Source organism: Lepidochelys olivacea, assembly GCF_965140295.1.
Source record: "Lepidochelys olivacea isolate rLepOli2 genome assembly, chromosome: 8".
NCBI lineage: Eukaryota > Metazoa > Chordata > Testudines > Cheloniidae > Lepidochelys > Lepidochelys olivacea.
Genome location: NC_140418.1, coordinates 11,008,534 through 11,021,300, shown reverse-complemented (window position 1 = coordinate 11,021,300; position 12,767 = coordinate 11,008,534). Strand labels below are relative to the sequence as shown.

Below are 12,767 nucleotides of genomic sequence, written 5' to 3'. Positions count from 1 at the left end.
CCTTTCAGGAGTCTGATTTGTCTTGCGTTCCCCCAAGTTTCACCTCACTTAAAAACTGCTTGCTTACAAAATAAGACAAAAAAATTGTCACAGCACACTATTACTGAAAAATTGTTTGTTCTCATTTGACCATATGATTATAAAATAAATCAATTGGAACATAAATATTATACTTATATTTCAGTATATAGAGCAGTATAAACAAATCATTGGCGGTATAAAATTTTAGTTTGTACTGACTTCACTAGTGCTTTTTATGTAGCATGTTGTAAAACTAGGCAAATATCTAAATGAGTTGATGTACCCTCTGGAAAACCTCTGCATACCCCCGGTTGAAAACCACTGCTCCAGCATATTGCCCTTGGAACTTGCTGGTTACCCATATCCCTCAATTTGTCTTTATCTAGCTTTTGGTGAGTAGAAGTAGTTCTTCTGTTTGTAGTCTAGTAAACTTTTTACCTATTAAGCAAATAAATTTTTTACGTGTTTTTTACCTACGCCATATCTACACTAAACTGCATATTATAAAAAGCCAACTTGGAAAGCTTTGCATTAAAGTCCTATTAAACCAGCCAATGTCAGGAAATCCAAAGGTACAGGAGATGGAGAGGAGTACCTTCCATCTCTTGGAAACTACCCTGGCCTCCCTCGAGCTAGCACTGATAGTCTGAAAGGAGTCCTACAGAATTTTCCTTCAGTTAGAAGAATGGTAGTTATGATGTGGGACTTCAGTGTTCTTTTAAAAAATTAGATCTAAAACCAAGGATAGAAATAATCACTCTTCCTATTTAATATCCGAATTGTTTTCAGCTCTGCCTTCCTCTTCCCTCCCACCAAAAAACCCCAAAACAAAACATAGTGGCTAACTACTTGCTGTTTTTTGTTTTTGTTTTGTTTTTAAACAGGACTAAATTAGAAGAATCGTCCCTTTTGATTTATAAGTGACATCTATTCAATCAGGTGTTGTCTTCCAAGAAATAATACAGTTGGTCAGTTGCTTCTTGTAGACATTGACATTTATTTATAGAAAGGTTTTCTGAAGACTTGTGTCAAATGACGTCAATGGCCAGTTTGTTCTCTTTTACTAGCCCAGCTGTAAAGCGTTTGTTGGGCTGGAAACAAGGAGATGAAGAGGAAAAATGGGCAGAAAAGGCAGTTGATGCTTTGGTAAAAAAGTTGAAAAAGAAAAAGGGTGCTATGGAAGAATTAGAAAAAGCCTTGAGCAGTCCCGGACAGCCCAGCAAGTGTGTTACTATTCCTCGTTCTTTAGATGGGAGACTTCAAGTTTCCCACAGAAAAGGCCTGCCCCATGTTATATACTGTCGTGTCTGGCGTTGGCCTGATCTACAGAGTCATCATGAGTTGAAGCCATTGGATGTTTGTGAATTTCCATTTGGATCTAAACAGAAGGAAGTTTGTATTAATCCATACCACTACAAAAGGGTGGAGAGCCCAGGTAAGTTTGAGCATCGCTGTCTATAAAACTGAACAAATTGCCCACAGACGGTGTTGCTTTGCCAGTTAAATTGTCAGGGGAAAGGGTGGGGTGGAGTATAACATTCTGGTTAGAGTAGATACAGTTTTCCTGGTAAAAACCTTACAACTACAGTTTACTGTGTAGCATATGATCTATGGAAGGGATTTCTAAATCCTGGTTCCGATAGTCAATAACAAAGTCATCATTGACTTTATTATGACCAGTATTCGGCTCTAAATGCAAAAGTAGTCAACTGAAGACTTCATATTCTTTGAGAAATTTAGCTATAAACCTCAGAATTCTTATTAGTAGGTCAGTATGTTTTTTTAATCACTGGGTGTTCTATCAGTCACAGTGGGCATGACACAGGAAGAAGAGATGTGGAGAGACTGGTGCTCCCCAGTCAAGTTCTAGACAACAAGTGATTGTGGGAGGGCAGACTAGGAATGATAGGTACAGCCATGTTCCTGGTACAAGGTTCCAAAAGGTAAGCATGGTGGTATGTAAAAGCATGGGTCCATGGGAGACATTGAGGAAAGTAGAGTTGAAGTTGGGAATGGGAAAAGGCAGTCTTGTAATTTCTGGGAAGTATGTTTAGCAGGGGAATCCGCTTTCCACTAGAGTGGGCATAGGAATATGTAATGCAAGGTTAAAGTGGAGAATTTGCACACACAAGTCAGGAATTTGTAAGTTACTGTTCTCCCACTATCTCAGCAATGGTGCTGGTAGGAAGGTGTATATTTGAAAGCGTGTGTACACAATCCAAAATAACATATATCAGATGTGTACTTAAATTGCTAATGTTGTTGTGGAAACATTGACTTTTGAATTTCCTTTCTTTAGTTTAGAGTTCAATGTATTAATGTAGCTTTTTGCACTTAATGGTATGTTAGGAGGACACTAATCCTTTAAATTTATTAGTACTTTCCACTTAGTATGCACGCTCTGCACAAAAGGTTCACTAAATTGGTAACAAATGACTATTTTTCATGCTGTGAAGTATAAATTAAGTCTGGCAAGAAACGGAGCAGAAGTGTAAAATAGTTTTACAAAGTGTATGTATTTTTTAAATCAACAAATTGTAAGAAGCACTTAAATCTTGTAACACCTTTTTCTTGCTTCTCCTGAGCTGATAATGGGAATTTTTATTTTTATTTATTTATTTTGGTGGTTAGTGAATAGTTTGCATTATTTTATGCTGTTCGTTCTAGCTATATTTTTAACAATTTTGTTTTGTCTGATTGTTTTTTTGTTTTGTTTTTTTTTAGTTCTACCTCCAGTGTTAGTGCCTAGACATAGTGAATTCAATCCACAGCACAGCCTTCTAGTTCAGTTCAGGAACCTAAGCCACAATGAACCGCATATGCCACAAAATGCTACATTTCCAGATTCTTTCCAGCAACCCAACAGCACTCCATTTTCCATTTCACCAAACAGCCCCTACCCACCTTCTCCAGTGAGCAGCACTTACCCAAGTTCCCCTGCCAGTTCTGGACCATCTAGTCCATTTCAGCTACCAGGTGAGAACAGTCTATATGCGAACTCTGCTGAGAAATTAAAATATGCTTGTAGAGTAATACCAAAAGCTATTGCAATTCCCTTTTGCCTCTCTGTTTGTTTCTGATATCAATTGATATTGGCTTAATATCAACCAATTCTGGTACTATGTTAGTCATTCATTACTACTTTTCCTTAGTCTTTGATATGGATCAGAACGAGCTCTTCTGTGAATTATTTGTTATGGTTTTTATTTTCCAAATACCATCTGACTTGTGGCTAGGATATGGAAAAATGGGGTTACTAAATGAATTCACTGTTTTTAAATATGAGATGCAAAGCAGAGAGGAAGTATCTTAATATGTAACAGTCCTCTTTTAAAACAGAAGGAATTTGACATGAACAAATTCTGAGTTCACAGAGGGCATAGTTTATATTAAATATCATCCAGTAGTACGGAATGGTAATGTCTTATAAGACCTCAAATACTGCAGCAATGAGTTGTGCTGAAGAGTATTGTCTTGGGACTCTTAATAAATACTCTTAATAAATCTAACTAAGCATGTGTATTTACTCATCACGCTAATAACCAAGCACCCGACAACATTTAAGTGTGGCCTAGCTGAGTGAGCAAAGCAAGGCCTTATGCTCCGCTTGATGGCATCTGTCTGTCAGTCTTCATTTGTAGTTTTAACTTGTGCGTTTTTTTCTTATTTGAAGCTGATACTCCACCTCCTGCATATATGCCCCCCGAAGATCAGATGGGGCAGGATAATTCACAGTCTATGGACACAAGCAACACTATGATTCCTCAAATTATGCCAAATATATCCAGCAGAGGTAAGATAGTATGGTATATAATTAATCTTTAGTTGGCTTATTTCATGCTGAGAGCCAGATTCGGTGGTAACTTAATTGGAGTAATTGATATGGTGTTAAGTAGATATAACTTGCAAATGAAAATGGAAGAAGTCCAGGGTTGTACCAGAAGGAGCAGCCACCAGGAAGAGAATGCAAGATGAAACAACCTCTGTCTAGTTCATTTTTACACCGTTTTGTTGATTGGCTTGTTTTTAAACCACTAAAGAAGAAAATAACAAAAAAACTCCCCTTCTTCTTGAATTGAGCTTCTTTTAATAACTAAGGGTCTGATTTCCGCCCCCTGAATTGTTCAGACCCTGTCTTTTACCTTTGATTGCACATGGAGTTGTACTTGCTCGGCATCCCTGAAGATCAGGCCTCAACATGTCAATTATAAATAAGTTTATACAGAAAAACTTTCTCTTTGTGTGGCAGCACGTATTGTATAATTTTCCACTTTGTTTACATGAGTCTTTCACATAAGGCTCAGGAAGAGGGAAAGGCACCAAAATAAGAAAATATCGTGAAACAAAACTTTCAGAGTAACTCAGAGCAGGTGTAGTACCTGAAGATGCTCTTACCTTTTTTTAAACTGACTAGATTTCAACAAATTGGTAGTGGCCTTTTTAACCATATCCTACTATCCTTCAAACTCTGAGCATAAGATACAGACGTGGGATTGCGGGAGCAATTTTTTACTGCTATGTGAAAGGAATTGTTAAACACCTCTAAATTGAAATACATATTGACCGGTTTTAATTCCATTTTATTATAGATGTTCAACCTGTTGCTTATGAAGAGCCCAAGCACTGGTGTTCAATTGTGTACTATGAATTAAACAATCGTGTTGGAGAAGCTTTTCACGCATCTTCCACCAGTGTCTTAGTGGATGGATTTACAGATCCTTCTAACAATAAAAACAGGTTCTGCTTAGGTTTGCTGTCCAATGTTAATCGCAACTCAACTATTGAGAACACTAGGCGACATATTGGAAAAGGTAATTCATAAGTGTACGTTATGTCTCCTTTTTGATTGCTTGTCAACCTATTGCTATTAAAGACTTCATTGAAAACAGGCATATTGTAATGTGCAAAAATTGAAATTATATACGGTGGTTGCAGTGGTAAATAATAAGCCTGGAGAAAAGGTTTATTTAAAGAAATTGTATATATGTGATACACATTGAAGAATTCTGGTCACAGAATCCATCCAATTAACTTAAATGATGTACAATATAAAAATTGCCTGCTTCTAGAGTAGGTAGAATACTGTTGGCAAACAAGCCTGCCATGACTGTACTGTGTTCAGTGCCAGCACTTCAACAAAATTGTAGGTCCTGGGAGTATCTGTCAAGTTCCATATATACAACTACCATTTTAGATATGTTCCTCAGAAGAAGTTCTTGCTGCTGCTTAATAATATTTCAGAGTTTTTTGTTCTCAGTTCATACAGGATATTTGAGTGCTGTCTAGTATGTTTAAATATCGTACGTTGAAAGCAAAACTAAAATAGGCTTTAAGGATCTGTTTTGTTGGAGTGAATCCAAGATGAGTGAGGGGTGGGGGTTATCCTAGGTTTGACAGGTCTCACAGGATCTTGCAGTTTTTTCCCCTGGGTCTGCCATGCTTTTCAGCTGATAGCACTATATGAACACACAATTTTCACACAGAGAAGCCTGCTCATTCTCTTAAAGTATTTTAGTGAATTTTTAAAATGTCCCTTCATATGCCTTTCCTTATTCATGTCTTGAGAAGAGAACCGTTTTCTTACTGCTCTGCTTTATAAAGATCATTTTAGTACTTAAAATTGTTCTCAAAATTGCATTACCATTGGTCAAACTGAAACAGTTGCCTAGTGCCTTAGAAAGCCAAAGGTACTGTAACAAGGTACTTTTGGGCTACTTCTGATGTGGACTACTAGAACCATCAATAGATTAGAAATGGAGACAATATTACAGAGCTGTGCTCATGAATATTAGTCCTGAGGGCGTTCTGTGCCAAAACATTTTAAAATTCTGCAGGTTTTATTTGTCAGATAAATGTGGCGGCTCCCGCACGCCATTGGGGAGCACAGGCCACTGAATGCACAGAAGTGGGACTCTGAAGGGGGGGTCCAGATTAAGGTGGTTGGGGGCCTGGGTGGGTGCAGAATTCCCCCAGGAGTACTAGGTAGATAGGCTTGCATAAGTTAAAACTTAAAGTTAAAATCTGTAATCTTAATGGAATTTTAACTCTATGATAAGTGTAGAGTCACTGTTCCTGGGACAGTTGAATTTTCTAGGATGATTTCTGTTAACTTCACAAGGGAATACAGTTACATTATCTACTTATGACATTTATTCTGAATGTCTCCCCTTTCTATATACAACACAGCCACCAAAAATACCAAACTTATCTCATTTTTGTAAAAGCACTGCACCCCAGCCATGGGTCACTTTTGAAATTTCAGAATTAACTTTTAAGCTTCTTATTTCTTCATCTTGAGTTTTATTTTCCCCAGGAGAAGCAGACATTTCTGTCGCAGCCTGCTATGTACCTCTGTTCTCCAACTCAACACAGCCTACCTCTCCAATTCAACTCCTCAGAGATCCCCAATCAATACCTTACCATGGGAAGGTCAACTGACTAGTGGGGCAGGAAAGAAGCAGAATAGAACAGAATTACATGGAAGAGAGGCCTGACCCCAAATCCACTGTGAGCCACTTGCAGTTTATCAGCTGACGAAGCAATCTGCTTCTAAGTTACTTTCCCCAAACTTTATCCCACCCCAGACTCTCAGTGGACCTGATGAGTTCACCGATAGCTGTCAGTCTGAAAGATTAGTTCGGGTCTTCCTTTATTATATGCAGTGTTCTAGCTGTGACCATCTCAGGATACTAGAGAGACCAGATGGGTGAGGTAGTATCTTTTATTGGACCAACTTCTGTTGGTGAGAGACACAAACTTTTGTCCCAGTCATCAGGAAGAAAGGAAGGGGGAGAGGGAAATCAGCTGCAGGGAGGGGTTGTTAGAGGGTTATAGATTGTTGTAAGCCATAAATCCAGTGTGTTTCTTCAGTCTGATTTTTAGTGTCTAGCAAAGTTATTAATTTAAGCTTCCAGGCTCATCTTTTTGAAAGTTTGCAGGTTTCCTTTTGAGGATGAGGACTAATAGGTCAGATACAAAATGATTGCTTTGTGAAAAATATTCACCCACAGGTGGTATGGTGTTTCTGTCTTTTATCATTTTCCTATGTGAGTTCATTCTAGAGTGTAGTGATTGTTTATCTGGTTTCACTCACACAGTTGCTATTGGGGCATTTAGTACACTGAGGTACACCGCATATTGTGATAGGCATGTATAGGACCCTTGGATCTTGAAAGGTGTGTGGTGGCGGGGGTGATGATAGTCGTAACAGTGAAGATACATCTGTAGGTTATGCATCTGTTGTTCTGGGAGGGTCTAGTGCTGCTTTGAGCTGGACACTAGGCATTCTGTCCTATAATTGGTGAGAGAAGGCCATCTAGTGGCTGATATAAAATGAAGTCGTCTGAGGTGGAAAAAGTGTGTTGAACTGCTTATGTGTATATGACTAGAAAAATATCTTTTCAGGGAAGTTCTTCAAATGGAAGTCTGACTAAATTGTCTCAGAGCTCAAGGAAGTTATTTACAGTAATACAACTTGATTATAATCTGAAACAATTTTTTAATCTGTTTTTTTTTCCTTTTGTTTTTAAGGAGTTCATCTCTACTATGTTGGTGGGGAAGTCTATGCTGAGTGCTTAAGTGACAGCAGCATATTTGTACAGAGCAGGAACTGCAACTACCATCATGGATTTCACCCTACAACTGTGTGCAAGATTCCCAGTGGCTGCAGCCTTAAAATTTTTAACAATCAGGAGTTCGCTCAGCTTTTAGCTCAGTCTGTCAACCATGGATTTGAGGCAGTGTATGAGCTTACCAAAATGTGCACCATTCGAATGAGTTTTGTAAAGGTAAATAATTCTTTATCTAAGCATTTAAATTTACTGTGGAATGAGAGAGGTTCAAGCAAAATATTCAGATTCGCACTGATACTATACTGCAGAAAGTTTTTGCAATGTAACATGATTTTTACATTTTAATCTGACACCTTGTGTTGGAGTATCATTACTGTTACATGTGTGATACTTGCCAGGTGAGTGTGTTGGCCATAGTAGTTTAGTAGGTCCCTTGCTCCATCTGGTCCAGTTAAATGCTTCCTTTCTCAGATCCAAAGCATGCTATAAGCCTTCGCAAAATGAAAAGGAGTACTTGTGGCATCTTAGAGACTAACCAATTTGTTTGAGCATAAGCTTTCGTGAGCTACAGCTCTATATGCTCAAATAAATTGGTTAGTCTCTAAGGTGCCACAAGTACTCCTTTTCTTTTTGCGAATACAGCCTAACACGGCTGTTACTCTGAAACCTGTTGTAAGTCTTGTAAACTTCCATTTCTAAAGGAGACTTGCATTGTGCACTCACATTTCAATTTGAATGATGGGGTAAGAATAAAGTGACCTGCTGGACAACTAACGTGGCTGTGATCCATATGGTAAAACTGAAGGAATACATATATAACAGTTTGACTCCTCCTTGTGCCTTCCTCAATTCCTGCTCCCCAAAAAAGTTTGAGTTCTTAGACAAATGAATTTCATCAACCTTTTGAGCCTTCAGTATACCTTTTTGTAGAATGAAGGCAGACTTTTATTTTTTAAATTTATGCAGCCAAATTGTATTCAGTGCCTTTTAAAATAAATTTAAAAAAATCTGCAATATCTGTAGTTCTCAAAAAACCTGGTTTTCTATTAGTAAATGGCCTGACTCCTACTGTAGTAAGAGGTGAATTGTGCCACTAAGCTCTTCTGTATCTGGTCTTTAAAAGGATGTTCAATATTGGGTATTCAAGGTTGAACAACACAATTGTTCTTGCTTATTTGGGGGCCTCTAATAGCTTTAAATGTCCTACAGCCTAACTTTGCATTTCCTGTTGCTAAAATTAGTTTGGATTAAGAGTATACACTCATAACGTCAAAGGTATAACATTTGTTCATTTTTATAGGGTTGGGGAGCAGAATATCATCGTCAAGATGTCACAAGCACCCCATGCTGGATAGAAATTCATCTTCATGGGCCCCTTCAGTGGCTGGATAAAGTACTTACACAAATGGGCTCACCACTTAATCCCATCTCTTCAGTTTCATAGTGCTGCAGTATTACCTTCAACTCTACCTTTAGTGAACTTATTTTAATTCTAGAGAAACTTCCAGTGTGGATACTGTGAGCTAGATGGAGAACAGATATGGTTTAACTTTTTACCCCCTTTGTGACCAATTCCATTACATATTGTTGATTTATTTTTACATTTGTTTGTTCTTGTGATACTAAAGTGACAATTGAGCCCTATTGGGGGAGAGGGGAGTGCGACAAAGTTTCTTGAAAAAATCGCAACACTTTTCCCCCTCTTCAAATGAAACTTAAACAGGTATATGTCTAACTGGAACATATTTTCTTCACTGTCACATAGGGACAAGAATTTTGAAGACAGATTTTAGGAGTAAATACAGATCATAGATTTTTAGTGTTATAGAACTGTACATTCTGTTTGCTGAACATGTGCAGCTCCAGATTTCAGTCAGTATTTTATATGTAGCTGTGTAACATCTTATGGAAGACTTCTGTCATAAACAAAGTTAGCCTTTATTACAGCTAAATTTGCCTCAATTTGAACAATGTAAGTTAAGTGTACACCTCTTGAAATACTTTTTTTTTAAACGGATATGGATGGTGTAAAAACACTTGCATTAACTTTTGGAAAATGCAGTCATAAACACACTATATACATTGAACATAAATTATTAGCCTTGTCCCATTCCAATTTTATAACATTGCTTTTAACCACCATTTAACGAGTAATTGATACAAGGTAAACTCTTTCGCACTGCTGCGGACTAGTCAGTTCTTGTTTTGCCTTGATATGCACCCATGCTGTTTTGGATGTAATTGCCAACACCTAGCTTTTTAGGTACCCTTTTGTATTTTAGTATACACACCACTTTTTATAAATGGTAGTACTTACATTGCAAAGGAGCTAAGTTCTCTAGCTGTCTGTTTTACCTATTCAGAATTGGCATGTTTTAGGTCTCGTAAATCACTTAGCAGTTGTTTTGCAATATTAGTAATGACCCTGTACTTCACTTCCAATACAGATTTGATTAATCTCTCTTTCTCATACTGTTTTGAAGACTGAATGGCTTAGCAAATTGGAATTGAGTGCAGAGCGTTTTATTTCTAGATCAAATGCAGATGTGGTAGATAATTATCAAAAATCATGACTGTAAAGACTTATGTCCTGTGTGAAATGGTGGTCTTCATCCCAATCCTGATGAATGAGTTTCCCCTCACATAGTCTAGGCCTACAGTTGACATTCTTAGCATTGAAGCTAACGATTGCATGTAGATGGAGATTAAAGGTTTCAGAGGAGCAGCTGTGTTAGTCTGTATCCGCAAGAAGAACAGGAGGACTTGTGGCACCTTAGAGACTAACAAATTTATTAGAGCATAAGCTTTCGTGGTCTACCGCCCACTTCATCAGATGCGTAGAATGGAACATATAGTTAGAAGACACAGACACACACACACGGTGGAAGTTGCCATATGAACTGTAAGAGGCTAATTAATTAAGATGAGCTATTATCAGCAGGAGGGAAAAAAAAAACTTTTGTAGTATGATCAAGATAGCCCATTTAGACAGTTGACAAGAAGGTGTGAGGATACTTAACTTAAGGAAATAGATTCAATATGTGTAATGACCCAGCCACTCCCAGTCTCTATTCAAACCCAAGTTAATGGTATCTAGTTTGCATATTAATTCAAGCTCAGCAGTTTCTCCTTGGAGTCTGTTTTTGAAGCTTTTCTGTTGCAAAATTGTCACCCTTAAATCTTTTACTGAGTGGCCAGGGAGGCCAGAGAGGCTGTTCTTTTTGATGGAGATTAAATTGCCCTTTCAACCACATAAGAAATCCTTCAGGGTCAGGGTTGAAGTACGCTGGTGTAAGGCTGTGAAAACGCTTGTACTGCAGCTGCCTGCTGTATTTGTTGTGTCACTAATTGGAGGACTTTTGATGCCCAGGCTGTCAATACAAACACTAAATAAAAAAGGGGGAATCTATGGGTAATGTCTTTTCCTAAGAAAATGCGGGAAAGAAATGTATTGTGGAGAATACTAGGTGAAGTGAATTATGGCCAGACTCTTTTAATTCTAAAGTTTTTATGTGCAGAGTGCAGGGCCTTTTGTATATAATAACTATTCCCCTTCCCCTTTCCCTATCACGCAAACACGTTATTTACCCACCCAGATAAAATGTTTGGGAGGTAGGCTGAAAACTCTAAAACTTAAATATAAGAAGGGTAGCCATGTTAGTCCACATCTGTAAAAGCGGCAAAGAGTCCTGTGGCACCTTATAGACTAACAGATGTATTGGAGCATAAGCTTTTGTGGGTAAATACCCACTTCATCGGATACATGTAGTGGAGATTTCCAGAGGCAGGTATAAATATGCAAGCAAGAATTGGGCCAGGGATAAGGAGGTTAGTTCAATCAGGGAAGATGAGGCCCTCTTCCAGCAGTTGAGGTGTGAACACCAAGGAAGGAGAAACAGCTTTTGTAGTTGGCTAGCCATTCATAGTCTTTGTTTAATCCTGAGCTGATGGTGTCAAATTTGCAAATGAACTGAAGCTCAGCAGTTTCTCTTTGAAGTCTGGTCCTAAAACTCAAGTACTTATTAAAGGATGCTTTGTAGTTAGCTACTGGAGCCCAAGGGTATTGATCACTTTTTTCTTCTTGTGTCCTTTTATTGAATGACAAAGTTTGTGCTTAAATGTGGTAATCCCTGTATCACATAGTACATAAGTAAATCTTTTTAAAGGAACAAAATTGTTTACATATCATGATAAATTCTGTTTCTTATGAAATGCCTTAAAGGAATAAAGCTAAACTGATAACGTTCACAGATCTATAATGCTGTCTTGTACAGGAATAAGTATTTGTACTTGATCTTAAACACTTTCTCCAGCATTTTAAAAATAAAACATTTTCATGAAAAAGAGGAGTAACATTACTTTGTCATTTATCTTCTGGACCACTGTGTATTCCTTTGAACTGTAGCCAACAATGGTTTTATTGAAAGAGCAACAAATTCAGCTGTTACCCACAAGATCAGGCCTTCCAGAGTCAAAATGAACATTTTCCTACACCTATATTTGAGTTTTCTTCGTAAGTTTGTAACTCTGCATATATTTAACACTGTGGTATCTTTTCTAGAATAATTTTTATGATTAATGGCATGACACATCAGGTTAAAAGAGTAAAATCTCAGTTGCAGTGCCTCTAAAAGATTTCACTGCATCCAAGCTTGACTTTTTTTTTTTTTTTTTTTTTATTGGCTTCATCTACGCTCGTGTATGTGCCTAGCTGAAACTAAGTAAATGATTCAGGAATGGCTGCATGGGTGTACACAAGACAGAACTAGTGCTTAATGTGGCCAGACTGGCTATATGTGCATCAGTACTATAATCTTAGCAATACAGTAGAACCTCAGAGTTACGAACATCAGACTTACGAAGTGACCAGTCAACCAGACACCTCATTTGGAACCGGAAATATGCAATCAGGCAGCGGCAGAGATGCACCAGAAAAAAACAGAGCAAATACAGAATAGTACATTGTGTAAAACGTAAAATACAGGTTCAACCTTTCTAGTCCAGCACCTTCAGGACCTGACCAGTGCCGAACCAGAGAATTCGCCGAATCACAGGAAGTCAATGCAGAGTGCCAGCGGGTCTCCATAGGTGAATGAAGCAGCGGTCCAGGGAGTGCTGCAGTACCTCCAGGCTTTGTGCCCACTGTGGCCCCGCACCTGGGGGCCCCACTGCCAG

At 38.1% G+C, this 12,767-nt stretch overlaps 1 protein-coding gene across 12 annotated transcripts in view; it reads left to right on the top strand.

Moving 5' to 3' along the window:
- SMAD5 (SMAD family member 5) overlaps window positions 1-11,918 on the top strand; it is a 36,700-nt gene extending 24,782 nt beyond the window's left edge. For 11 of the 12 annotated variants that reach the window (XM_084636200.1, XM_084636197.1, XM_084636195.1 and 8 more), the window contains 6 exons: window positions 906-1,456; window positions 2,746-2,997; window positions 3,695-3,814; window positions 4,611-4,832; window positions 7,552-7,808; window positions 8,893-11,918. In XM_084636200.1, the coding sequence (XP_084492326.1) occupies window positions 1,054-1,456; window positions 2,746-2,997; window positions 3,695-3,814; window positions 4,611-4,832; window positions 7,552-7,808; window positions 8,893-9,036 (1,398 nt within the window). In that variant the 5' untranslated portion in view covers window positions 906-1,053 and the 3' untranslated portion in view covers window positions 9,037-11,918. The remainder of the gene's footprint in view (window positions 1-905; window positions 1,457-2,745; window positions 2,998-3,694; window positions 3,815-4,610; window positions 4,833-7,551; window positions 7,809-8,892) is intronic. The other variant, XM_084636193.1, reaches the window with a different exon arrangement.
- Window positions 11,919-12,767: the final 849 nt, after the last annotated feature.